Raw genomic sequence first — 14,113 nt, 5'->3', positions numbered from 1 at the left:
CTGTTTGATGATATTATTTAGTACTTCAATGTGCCTTGGACAGATGGCTGTTCCCTCATTGTTACTTAACCTTTCTTATACCACGGAAATATGTGGTGAGATAGCGCTGACTCTTCGCAGACATCATTCCATTGTGTTAGCTGCGATAGTAATACTTCTCTCCTTCGCCGCTCGATGACAGCCCTTGTTGAAGAATTTGTTTTTGCTTGTTGAGCTTAGTGCTTCATCCACGTGAATAAAGTCTGGTAGCAATTATGTTGTCCATTGAAAAGCGGAACCTCCTCTAAGTTCCATACTTCGAGTCTTATCCTTTGTTGAAAGTCCCAGCAGATTTTTGGCTAGTGAAGAAATAGCGGTTAAGGATTTAACCGATGTTTCTGCTTCCATGCGATGATGAGAGGATTTCGCAAAATCATATGCAGTAATTCATTGATCCTAAGTTTATGGTGTTCTTTCACCAAAACTGAGCCCAAAAATCACAAAATTAGCTCTTTAAAAATTAAACTTCTTCACTTCACTCGCTTTTACCGCTGTCTACACTGGTGCAGAACACCACCCTCAAATGTTATCGATTGTTCGTGCTCGGCCCTTTTTTCGAGGCCTTCCTCGGATCGTTCATGCACGTGGACTCGATCAGGGGCGGCAGAAACTCCGAGAGCGAGTCCGTGCAGTCGTCGTTTCCGTCTCTCAGGGCCGCCGAATCCCCTCTCGTGTAGGACAGCGCGAAAGCCACCGAGGCCCTGTCTTCGAGTTTGCCCCCGGGGCAGGATGCCGAGTTGGTAACCCCTTTGGAAGAGGCCTTGGTTGCCCCCTTGGCCTCCACGACCTGGTTCCCTGCGGTCCTCTTGCCCCTCCTGTGACAGCCGAAGGCTCCCAGGAAGGCCTGGCGAAACCTGGCGTTCATGAAGCCGTAGGTGATGGGATTGCAACAGGAGGAACAGTAGGCCAGCAAATGGCAGGCGGCCACGGCGGGGTATCCGCCGATCCCAGAGTACACTGCGTGCGCCCCGAAGAAGGAGGCGGCCGTGTTGAGGGCGTGCAGAGGGGTCCAGCAGACGAAGAACTCGAGCACCAGCACGAACAGCATGCGGATGACCCTGCGCTTGCTCCTCAGAGACCTCTCGGCGTCGCTCCGGCGAAGCTCTCCCCCGCCGCCGCCATCTTCCTCCTCGCCGTCCGATTCGTCGCTGTCTTCGTCCTCTGCCGACTGGGCAGCGCCACCGAAGCGCGCGCGTCGGAAGTAGCGCCTGTCGCGCGGAGTCTCCGCGTCCTCGGGTCGTTTCCGGCAGCATCGCGTGGCCGTCGACCCGTTCCGCTCCAGATAGACCTCGGACACGCCTCCGCCGGCCAACGGATCACCAGGGACAACAGCGTCCAGGTGACGGAGTCCAGCACCTGGGGAGGTGGGAAACAAGAAAAGCGTTTTTATCTCAAGCATTGGCAGGGGCGGATCCAGGATTTCTTTTTGGGGGAGTGCAATCAAGGCAGTATCCAGAATTTTATTCTGGGGGGGGGGGGCACAAGGATACCTCGTAATAAAGAACAAATGCAAAGATAATGGGATCTCATTAACAATCTTGCATAATTTTTAAGGGTCTGGGGGGAGCACGTGCCCCCTGCCCCCCCCCCCCCCCCTAGATCCGCCTATGAGCATTGATCTCCTTCACTTAAGGGAGATCTTTGCTCTCGCATGTGACTCATTTACATGTTGTAAAAGAGTGGCTGAATGAGAAAGGCTTCTTTTTTGTCGTAAAATAATCTTTCCATTCCATACGCCGCATCTTTTTTAGAATCGTGAATTAGGGTCTCAGCGAATAATCCTATTTACAGAATTAGATACAGATAGATTGTCTATAGATAGTTTGGGCGACACCGAAGATAGCACTTGATGAGGGGCCATCAAAGCCTCATCCAAGCGAAAGCAGTTTTCCAAAGACAAAATGTGAGGATATGTTTTAGATTAGCTGATCTCACATGCTGCAATAGTTGAAAATTAACTTAATATTGGTTTACAAAATGGCTAAAAAAAACTAAGGCAGTGAAATATAAATAGGCGGCGGATCCAGAGAGGGACTAGGAGGGATACAGTCCTTGGGAATCCAATTTACACTAGATAAATGGTATTTTTGTTCAGTTATCGAATAAATACGGGAGAGGAGGGCACCCAAGCCCCGCCCAGGGCGCACCCCTTGTCCCTACCCAGAATTTCGTTCAGGATTTATGAAGGTAAGAACTTTTTTCGTTTCATTGTATCTTGTTTATGCGTTTTAAGAATAAATTGGAGATCGGGTTGGTGTGGTGGCTAAAGTGTTGGCATCCCACCCCGTGGGCTTTGGTTCAAATCCCGGCAGTAATAATTTTAAGAGACTGCGCGATGCCTTCTTGAATGTGGTGTGGAGGGCATTTCAAGCGCAACACTCCGTCCGTCGGATGGGACGTTAACCCGTTGACCCCTTGACGCCTCTCGTTCGTTGAGAGCAGGCGAATGCCAACACCGGGTTTTTCTCCACCCTTCCTTCTGTTCCCTCCCTCATGGCGCAAATGACCTCAGCTGTTGGTTGGCTCCTCCAAAGAACGAACCAATTGTTTACCATATTATATTATACCAACCATATTATTTGTAAATAATAACTCATTTAGAACTCAAAAGATGCTATGAAAGCTGCTTGTTCTGTACTGTTATATGAGAGTAGGGCTGCAATTAAAATTTAAGGTTTTCAATGTACACAGCATCTTAAAATTAACCATGACCCATATCTTTCTTATGCATTTATGACTTACTCCTTCATTTACTCTCTTCCGTTCTTGTTCAAGTCACCTAAAAAATTCCATGTCGTGCCTCTGCACCCAACTTTAGTTGGACTATTTCAGTATATTGACGAATCATGTCATATGAATGGATGAATGAATTTATTACTTTAACCTTAAATGTACACTTTTTTAACATAACAAAATTAATGGAGCTTTAGGTAGCTTCAATGGTTAAAAGAAAAAAAACAGCATGGAAGCTGCCATCTTACAAATTAAATTCAAGGCAGGCCAGAAAACAAAAGAAAGTATATATAATCTTTTGAAATATTATAAATATTAATCTTATAAGAGACAATTACTTACAATAAACAAGAACAAGGCATAATATAAGGACAAAATAAAATAAATTTCTTTTTTCTCCTTTCACAAAAATATAAAAAATAATATGTAAAACAATGTATAATAATGTGTATGTATTCACAAACATAAAAAAAGAACATTTATTATCATGGGATAGCAAACAATATTTAGCCTTTTTACAAAATTTATTCATACTCTTTTTTACTCTTTGATCGAACAAGGTAATTTATTAAAAATCTTGGGCCCCAAATAAAGAAACGATCTTTTAAATAAGGAAAGATTAGGCTTAGGAAATAGAAAATTATATTTTTGCATCATGTTTTTATTTAAGACGTTTTTTTGTATTTTCCAGATAATACCATATATTTATATTTATGTTATACCTATTTTTATTTTGAAATGGTCTTTTTTTCAATGTTACATAGACATCAGCAATCAAAGTTTAGAGTATTCCGGGTCTGACGACGAGGATTCAAACCACCCCTCTGACCTGATTTACCCTTTGCTGAGTGCCCACGTTTGAGTGATTGCATTATTTTTCAAAAGACTCTCCTGATATGGTTCCAGTTCTATTCATTTAGTTCTATTTATTTTTCACAGCAATCAACATTTCATATTTTCTGTTGTCTGCCCAATTTTTTTGTTTTCTTTTATTTATGACAAATATTTCTCGGGTTTGCATCCAGGTTAAAGCTTTTATGCAAGTCGTCTTCCGAAACGTCGGCTTTCATAAAAGCTTTAACTTGGATGCAAACCCGAGAAATATTTGTCAGAAGTATTCATCAGGAAGAACTTAAATCGTTCTTTTATTTAATCTTAATCCCACTTAATTAGCTTCTTCACTGAAAAAATTGTATAGCTAATTGTAACAATATCTTCTCAAATACGTTAAGAGTACTAAAATTATTCGAAAAACCCAACAGCTGCAAACGTTTTATAATAGACTCTGTGCCCAATGAATCCATTTGATTTGCATGTGCTTTCTTAGGAATCAAAATTTGAGAAGATAATAATAAAACAATATGAATAATCGATTTTGATAAATTATCTAGACGTCCTTTGCGGGAGTAAAAATATCGAATTTGGAGTTCGCAGCAACTCTAGCTTTTATTTCAACTATAGTTCACATGTAAATAGTTAAAACTCTGACATCTCACGTGAACTATTCTGGTAGGAAAGAATAGAGCCGTGCAAACATTTGTGAAAAAGTCTCATTCATACCTAATATGACATGCTTTAAACTTATATTCGAAAGAGAGCGTGCAAGAAATCTGTTGCTGTAAGGAAATTTCACGAAATAACCTTTTCTCCTTGTGTCAGCCGTATGTTGTTTGGAAAATATGTATGTGGGCACTCACGACATAAAAACTACGCAAAATCCGCGGGTGTAACTGCAATTTTAATTAGATGAGCGTAAAAATAAAATCCATGTATGCGCCAAGCTCTGCACTTGCTAACATTTAATTGGAACAGAAAATCGTTCGCCGTCCCGGCGGAATATATTTGAACCAAGATAATTCGCGTAGGTAGTGTGTTTGTTCGGTTAGAGCGCTTCATTGAATTTTGATGAAATTCCTGCATGGTAGAAATAAATACGTAATGAATTCGCAATCGTTACAGGAAAGGAAAATACGCAAGCACATATATTGATGCATTACAATGAATACATGCGTTGAATTTACATCGGCGGAAATACCACTTTGTCATCGTATTATTTAATCTATTTTTTTTATTTACCGAATATTAAAGTTGAACTATTTTGTTCCACTGTCCTTACATAAATGTAAAATAAAGTAAAATGAAATGTCTCTCGCTAAATTCATAATATTCCTCATAATCAGCATATACTTTGTGTACTTTACGTTAGAAGCTAACGATACACTCAAATTTGCTACAAAATAAACACACATACCCATAAGATGAATATATACATACACATATGTGAGTATGTGTGCTCTCGCTTACAGTGACCTGTGAGCATGCATGTGGTGGGAAGACTGGAAGCCATACAGTCTCCGTTTGATTGTGTTTCATGTAATGTCTACATAAATGTACATTTATTTGTTTATGTTACCATGACGAAGTTTGTTCTGTTTATCCTATTGTTATATCTTTTCTGTGCTGTGATTAAAATCATGAGAGAAAAAAGTGAATACATAATAAAAGGAGTTAGAAAGTGAATAAGAAGATACAATGTGATAAATAATTTTTATTTTTAGGGTAAATATTTTTTTTACATTAACCCCCAATAAGGGTTGATTATTATGGGTTGAAACGCCTTAAAATAATTTTCCAAACAAAAAAAATAATTATACAAATAATTTAAACTAAATTTTACCCGTATTTAGCTTTAAAATATAATATTTTAAGTTTCAGCTTTTAGGGGTAGTTTTTACCCCTAAAAAATAAAAGGCGCCTTTCGGCATAATATAGATTTTGAAGAAGGGGGTATGATTAGTCTAATCCCAACTATGTATGCAAATCGATTCGGTTTGAAAAACATTTTTATAGGAGGTATGATCAGTATAAACACAAGTTGTTATGCAAATCGATTCAGTTTGAAAATTCTTTTTTACATTAACCCCCAATAAGGGTTGATTATTATGGGTTGAAACACCTTAAAATTATTTTCCAAACATAAAAAAATAATTATACATATAATTTAAACTAAATTTGACACGTATTTAGCTTTAAAAAATAAGTTTTTAAGTTCCAGCTTTTAGGGGTAGTTTTCACCCCTAAAAAATAAAAAGCGCCCTTCGGCATGAAATAGATTTTGAAGTAGGGGGTATAATTAGTCTAATCCCAAATTTTGGTGCAAATCGATTCAGTTTGAAAAAATTGCAAGGTTTTTCACTTTTATGAGCTTCATTTCCTGGACTAAAAGTAGAGGCCGCTTATAGGATAGTAAGGAACCACTTTAAGGAAAGGGGCGTAAGATGTAATACCCTTAGGGACAAAAACGGAGAACTATTGATTGAAAACGAAGAAAAAGGGAAGAGATGGAAGGAATATCTGGAAGATTTGTACAAAGGAAGTCGATTCAGAACGAATGCTATCGAAAACGAGAGGGAAGTGGATGCCGATGACATGGGAGCCCCAATTTTAAGATCGGAATTTGATGCGGCTGTAAGAGACCTCAGGATAAATAAAGCGTCTGGCATTGATGACATTCCTGCAGAACTAATCAAAAATTCAGGAGAGAAGACGTTGAACCAGCTATACAAAATCATTAGTGAAATGTATACGACAGGTGAGATAACAAAGGATTTCGAGAGGAACATTATAATCCCTATTCCTAAGAAGAAAAGAGCGGAGAAGTGCGAAGATTTTAGGACCATAAGCCTGACTACACATGCATCAGAGATACTGACAAGGATCATCTATAGAAGAATAGAACGAAAAGCGGAAGAGTACTTGGATGAGGACCAATTTGGATTCAGAAATAACAAAGGCACAAGGGAAACAATATTGGCCCTAAGACTGCTCATAGAAAAGAGAATGGAAAAGGACAAGCCAACATTCGTTGCGTTTGTGGACTTAAAGAAAGCATTTGACAACGTGGATTGGAGCACAATGCTTGGAATCCTAAAGGAAATTGGGGTTCTTTATAATGACAGAAGAATCATCCACAGTTTATACAAAAACCAAGTAGCCGTGATAAAATCAGGGCCCAGCTGTGAAGAAGCAAGAATTAAGAAAGGAGTGCGAAAAGGCTGTACATTGTCACCCGTAATTTTCAACGTTTACATTGAAAAAGCCATTAATGAAATCAAAGAAAAGGAATTGGGAGTGAATATCCATGGAGAAAAAATTAGCATGCTATGATTTGCCGATGACATAGCCGTTATAGCAGAAACAGAGAAGGATTTGAAAAATATTCTGGTTAATATTGGTAGGATAATGAGTAGATATCAACTGAAAATAAGCACAAAGAAAACCAAGATCTTGGTGTGCAGCAGAAGAGAAGAAGTCAAGACCAACATTAAAATAGGGAGGCAAAAACTGATAGGTGGGTGTATTCTGTTATTTGGGAAGCAAGATAACTAGTGACGGGAGAAGCAAGAAAGAAATTATCAGCAGAATAGCCCAGGCAAAGAGAGCATTCCACCAAAAGAGAGACCTGCTTACAGCGGGAAACTTAAATATAGAAGTAAAGAAACAATTTATAAGAACCTACATCTGGAGTATGCTCCTATACGGATGTGAGGCATGGACAATGACCGCAGCGGAGAAAGCAAGGATAGAGGCCTTTGAAATGTGGTGCTACAGAAGAATGATGAAAATCAAATGGATCGACTAAGTTAGTCGATCCATTTGATTTCGATTGAACGAGGAAGTCCTAAGAAGGGTAGGAGAGAAGAGAATCCTCATGAAAACCTTAATAAGAAGACGGAACAACCTTATAAGCCACATCTTGAGACATGATGGCCTGATGAAGACAATCATCGAAGGACAGGTGGAAGGCAAGAATGGAAACAGAAGACCTCGAACAAAATATATGGAACAAGTAAAGAGAGATGTGAAAGAGAAGAAATACGTAGGAGTGAAAAGATTAGCTGATAGGAGAACTGAGTGGAGAGCTGCGTCAAACCAATCCTAGGATTATTGACCAGTGATGACGAGATATCAACTCGGGAATTCACTGGTCTGCCAAAATAAATCCGGTAATTATCTGCTTTGCTAGAACTTTTCCCATAAAATGCTTCAGCGCTCGCCGATTCTCAAGTGTTCTTAGTCCTACGGTTCTTGCCATCAGATAGGGAGGGGTCGACCTAAGCCTCTCGTTAATGCCTCATTCACATTACGATTGTTCCAGCGATTGCCGGAACAATCGCTGTTGAGGTATGCAGGGACAAGATATTACCTACTGTGTTCATCATGTATTTACCGAATAATTTTTCTTCCGCCCATATTCTTCCTTCCGAGGACAAATCCATGAAAAAAATCGAGCGAAGAGAGCTTCACGAACTTTTCGTCTTTCTCTTGTCGCATCCTTTTCCGGTCTCCCAGCGCCGAACCATCGTAGAGTGGCAACGTTCGGAACTACGTGAACTATTGTCAGGACATGCATTCACAAGGCTAGTTCAGCCAACTATCGTTAGGACGATCGCTCGGACAACCGTAATCTGAACGAGGCTTAAGAATGGGTTCGCGCTGAGCGATTTGGCTAAGCTAAGCCGGATGAGCTAATCCGAGCGTGTGTTCACAGGCATAATGCGTTGTCTACACTACAGACTTAACTTAAGTGACTTCACTTAAGTATAATCTTAAGTATGGTGCGGTAGCTACACTTGAGCCTTAAGTCAACTTCAGCGCCGTGATTGTCCATATCGGGAAACAGTTATGTTGATAGATGAAGATCTTGGAGAGCAATTAGTGTTCTGAGATCCTAACCCACGGATATTCGAAATAAACTTCCAAACTCCGTGAATTAACCATTTTGGATTTAGAAGGTTAAAAGAAAAGACCGATTTAAGTCCCTGAACAAACGCTACTTGGTGAGAGAGGATGGAGGCAGAGGAATTTGGAATTAATAAGCTTTACTTCCTGAAATGACATATTCATAATGTAAACAAAAACACTTAGTTAAATTCCACTCCTTTATTAAAACCATCGATGTTAAATTTTAACCTTTAATTCCTCCCACGTCCAATTAAATCGCCATATCTTTTCCCCTCGGCATCCCCAGGACTAAAATTGAAGCCCTATGCAATGGTTTAAGTAGCAGTGCATGGGATTTTACTAAGTGCAATCGTTTACGTTATTTTCGATTATGACACCATGGAAACTTAACTGTTTCACCGGGTCCTCTGCCGTCGTCTCAGTCTTAAAATTCCTTAAATCGTTTCTAAGTTTTATAAAACGGGTTTCACCGTGAGCAACAGGCATAGCAATTCAAAATAATATCATAATATCAACAGGCATAGCAAGGCAAAATCAATAATATCAGAAACTCCAGGAAATAAATTCGTCGATTTAATTACCCCAAAACTAGAAAGTTAACCAACGAAATAGAACGCTCAATAACCACATCATGGATACAGCAAAACTTAACCATAATCAACATGGTATTATCATGCAGTGGCGCAGCGAGGGGGGGGTTTGCGTGATAAAACCCCCCCAGAGGTCGGAGAAATTTTTAAGTTAAATCCATTTTACTTAATTGCATTGATATTACTTAGAGAATAGAGGAAGGATTTATAAAATATCCCTCAGAAAGCCGTAAAACTCACTATTTATCGTGAAATTATTCTGGGGAGGGCCCCCGCATCTCCCAATCACCCTGGCGGGTATGTCATAACCCGAACACCCCAGTATTAGTTGCGCCTAAAACCCCTCCCAGCCTTAATTCCTAGCTGCTCCCATGTTATCGTGTGTCATTTACAACACTTGAAGAGCTTCAACCGTGCGGAAACAGTTGCCCAAGCAATTTAAGTATGGGTTCTAAGTGACTTAAGCAGAGGTGTACATAAAGAAAGCTGGTGACACCTACACTACCACCTTAACTAGAGAGCCAACTTAAGGTACTAGTGTAGAATAAGAATAGGAGAGTGGTGAAACGATCTCAGAGCAACTCACCGTCCGTTCCTTGCGGGAGCCTCGCTGCGGCGGCGGCGGCCGTCGGTGGGGTCGAGTTCTCCGCTCCCTGGCCGGGGACCCTGGTCGCCTTCCATGCCCGTCCCCTGCGCGACGACCCCTTGCGCGAGGCCTTCCGCGCCCTCTTGCGCTGCGCCCTCTCCAACCGCATGCCCCTGCGCAGCGTGCATGTGATGAGCGAGTAGGTGGCCGTCAAGATGGCCAGGGGCAGCACCAGCAGCACCACGTCCAGCAGAACATTGTAAGCGCGCTCGATGTCCAGGGAGGGCCAACGCTCACGACACTTGTGGTGACCTGCGATGAAGGAGACGGATAGAATATCTAAGCACACTGCGCATACAGGGTGTTCCATTTATCTTGACCACCTGAAATAACTTTTTGTCCAGATGCAAATTCAAAAATGTGTCAAGCAAAAATGTGAAGGCAATCATGCTGATTAATGTCCCGCTGATGGCTAATGAACATTTGCTTGACACATTTTTGAATTTGCATCTGGACTAAGAGTTGTTTCAGGTGGTCAAGATAAATGGAACACCCTGTATAGCAATGGCACCACATATGAAGAGAATTGTCCCACAGAATTTCGATTTCCTCTGTCACTGCGGTCGGTTTTTCATCGGTCCTCAAAAATTTCCATAACGCGGCGATACATTTATTCTCTTCGTTTCCTACAAATTTTTGCACTTTAGCGACGAATAATATTGAAGAGTTATGATTTCATTTAAATAAATAGAAGATCTTTGCACTTTTCCACAAGAATTTTTAATGCGTAAAACGCTTCTTGGCTCACTGAGGCATCATCTGGTACAAGACAGACCAGACCAGACTGTCCTGTACCTAGCCTACCAGACTACTAGACTGTCTTGTACCAGATGATGGCTCAGTGAGCCGAAACGCGTTGTACGCATTAAAAATTCTTGTGGAAAAGTGCTACGATCTTTTATGCATTTAAATATGTTTAACTTCCACCAATTGAAGCCTAAATCTGTTGAACTTACTTATGACTTCGATGAAATAAGAGTTGCTGGCACATTTGCGCTTGTTGCGTGGCCAACCGACGATATAGGGTGGAGAAAAATTACGTTACGAAATTTTAACCCCGGATAGCTGATGCCATTGGATTCGAAACCATAGGACGGGCTCGCGGGGTTACATTCCCAGGGTAGAGTCTGTAAGCTATTCGCTTTTCACCTCTACACTACGGAAGGAGGAGGACACGAAGGAAAAAGGAAGTAGGCGCCGCCGCGGTAGGAGCCCGACGACGCTTCCTTGGACGGGATAGGGAAGGAAGGGATATTGGGCCGAGGAATTCCGTACCGTCACGAAGGCGGGCGGGTCCTCCCACTAGCAAAACCAGGAAAACCATTGCTGTGCCAGCGATTTTAGAGGATTATTCTATGAAGAAGAATAATCCCACGGTCAAATCGCTATATGATAGCTGATGCCAAGAGTATGGGAGTTCATGGCGGACCCTTCGAGGATACAACGTACCGGGGCCGGGAACCAAGCCAGTGGCTTATATGCCCGATCAACCGGCGAGGGGAAGGAGAGTCTATTTTTATTCTACGGAAACTTTGATCAAAGCGATGCGAATGGCTGCGAGTTTGCTCTTTTGCAGGATTTGCTGGATAAATGTCGATCTCCGGCAGATAAAGAATTCAAAGCATTGAGTTGTCCAGAGCAACCGCCAACAGGGCTAACTCGCGGCCAATCGGAGCGCTTGGCTCCGATTAGTAGTGCTACTACTACTATTACTAATACTACGTTACTAGTAGTCACGAGCTCACTCAGGTTTTTTTTCCCTACTGGCATCAGCTATCAAGAGTTAAAAGTGCGTGACCCAAATTTTCTCCAGTCTGTGTAGTGGCCGAATGGAGCATCTTCAACTGTAATATTGGTGATATATAATCTCGGAGTACAAGAGTGGCTCTCCGAAGTGGCTGCGCAGTAACCACAATCCGAGGTCAAGGTTGGAGCTTGAGTATCACTTTTGGATATGGAATATGGTTAGTAAATGAAGTGCAGTACATTCTGCTAAATTGGGACACATCTGTACTGGTAAACTTTGGGCCAGTTTAGTGGGTGTCCAGTGTCCACCCCACTTTTCCGAAGCATTCTATAAATATGAATCTTTCATTACCACGCCGCCGTAGCGAGCAAGGTCTGTGCATTATAATTCCCCTCTCTCCGCCGCGATCCAAAGTACACGGAAGATACTGAGTTACACTGTCAAAATAAAATTCCCTCCGTCTCTTAGTAAAAAAATATTTTATGTTAACTATATTGCTATATGAATATTGTAATTTAAAAAAAGTTTGTTGACAAAAATATTTATTGCTCTAGTGCTTTTAAGTTAATAAAGCTATAATATTGAATGATAGCTACACATATTCCAAACTAACCTGTGGTTCTCTGAGTAGATCATTTAATTATGCTTCTTTCTCCCAGCCTATATACAGATGGAAATGCGTTTTTTTAATTTATGTAGCAACAACAAGGAGGATAATATTGCAATTAAAGTAGACATTATAAACGGGATGAGAATGCAGCAGGGACACATTTATGTAGAATGAAAACCTTTAATAATTATATTTAAATATTTATTATTGTGAATATGTGACTTTTGTGTGCGTGTGGATTTGTAATTTATTATTTAGTACCTATTTAAAAATTTTTCATTTTTTCCATTTCAACGGATATAAAAATATGTAATTGGTCTTTTCGCCTTCCCTCTAATGTTTACTGCTTCAAGCTAGTTTTAAAAATGAACTTTCACAGCCCATTCGATGCTAATGAACTACTGAAGACTTTCTTCCAATTTCGAGTGAGAAGTCCCGTAACCTTTCACTTGCTATGGCCTTGCTTCGAAGACGCAGTCAACATGGTAACAGCCCTTATCTCTTGAGACGTTCTCAGGTTGCAAATGGGCTCATTATTGACGATACAATATCTTGTCTTTCAGTTGCCAGAGCATGAGTTACGTCTCACTCACTCTAGACTTTCTTCTTTTGTATCAGAGTTGACTTGAGTTTAATGTGAGATATCATGATAAGAGGGATATCATGTTTCCCATTCCTTTGGGGATGTTTAGGGCTGAGTTGTGCTCTTGCTTGAAATGCTATCGTTTGATCCTCTTATTGTTTTGAAACAACGCAATATCTCTTGTCGGCGGAAATGGTGAATGGGAGCTAATCCACAAAGCTCGTTCAAATCTCAGATGTGTTGGAACAATAGCGAGTGTTCTCCATATGATCTCGAGTGAATTCCTGGCTTTTTAAATGTCTTTTAGTTATCAGTATGATATATTTACGTTATTTAATCAATTTTTGCAGAGATTATCCGAGCAAACATTAAATATATCGTTTTTTTTAACACTAGAACCGCGGACGGGACTTTTTTGTCCCATCGCCCTTTGCAAATGTTTGCCATTCATGTTCTAGTGGTTTGATCCCTTTGAAATTCACTGACTTTAACTCATTTTTTATGCTATTTCGAATAGTCATATTTAAATATTGTACGATGTTTGGTTCGCGAGAAAAGCGACGATTTACCTAGAACCGCGGGATGGGACTTTTTTTGTCCCATATGGGGAAAACATAGGTACAATTTCAGTTTTTTTGTACACTTATTTTGTATTCAGCATAATAACAGTTTATTAAGAAGGGGATCGATGCACAGATACCGTTATTCTGCCAGTTAGAGTCGCAGAAAGGAATAATCTGTGCACTGCGCCGGCCGCCCACTCACGTAGCACCGGCCGACGTTACCTGGTTATTCTTGACAAACTGCACTTTTGCTGTAAAAATAAGTTTACTGTATTCCTAGTTATACTTAATGAAACGTTTTAAACATTACCTAAACGCGTGTTTTGTTCACACAAACCACAAAAAAACCGTCAATTATACTTAAACATGACAGGATTAACCAAGTTTGTCAATGGGACAAAAAAGTCCCATGCCGCGGTTTTGGTGGGGTTGGAAAGTTCAGCGGTTCTAGTGTTAAAATTATATTATTATTGATTCGGGATCAGATATTTTTTGGCTTGGATGGCTGTAGAACTTACGGGAACAGTTAAGCCATTGGGTGTATCTAATACCTTGGTGATAGAGTGTTTTGTTAAAATTTGATTTGATACGGTATGATTTGAGCCTGATAGGTAGAATGGGATTTGAACGCAATGAAACATTTTTTTTCTGCGATTTTTCCATTTTAGATTCATTTGAAAAAGTCTGATTGATTTATCCTGTTCTCTTGTCATGACCCATGCTTCCAATTGCATATGCATGAATGATTTCATTTTGAATAGCTCGAGATGATTAGCGTTTGAAATGCATGGTAATACTGGGTTTTGCTTTCTATTCAAAAACTAATCCCCTCGCATTGACCTGTTAATGAAGTGACG

The 14,113-nt window shown here is 40.5% G+C and overlaps 1 protein-coding gene across 1 annotated transcript in view; it reads right to left on the bottom strand.

Annotated features, from left to right (window-relative positions):
- Nucleotides 1-255: 255 nt before the first annotated feature.
- LOC124161853 (gastrin/cholecystokinin type B receptor-like) overlaps nt 256-14,113 on the bottom strand; it is a 531,853-nt gene continuing 517,995 nt past the window's right edge. Inside the window, exons 3-4 of the mRNA XM_046538072.1 lie at nt 9,694-10,005; nt 256-1,395 (exon numbers count right to left, since the gene is read on the bottom strand). Coding sequence (XP_046394028.1) covers nt 566-1,395; nt 9,694-10,005 — 1,142 coding nt within the window. The 3' untranslated portion in view covers nt 256-565. The remainder of the gene's footprint in view (nt 1,396-9,693; nt 10,006-14,113) is intronic.

The sequence above is a fragment of the Ischnura elegans genome, chromosome 7, assembly GCF_921293095.1.
Source record: "Ischnura elegans chromosome 7, ioIscEleg1.1, whole genome shotgun sequence".
Classification (NCBI taxonomy): domain Eukaryota; kingdom Metazoa; phylum Arthropoda; class Insecta; order Odonata; family Coenagrionidae; genus Ischnura; species Ischnura elegans.
The sequence above is the reverse complement of the archived record's forward strand: the minus strand, read 5'-3'. Positions and strand labels throughout refer to the sequence as shown.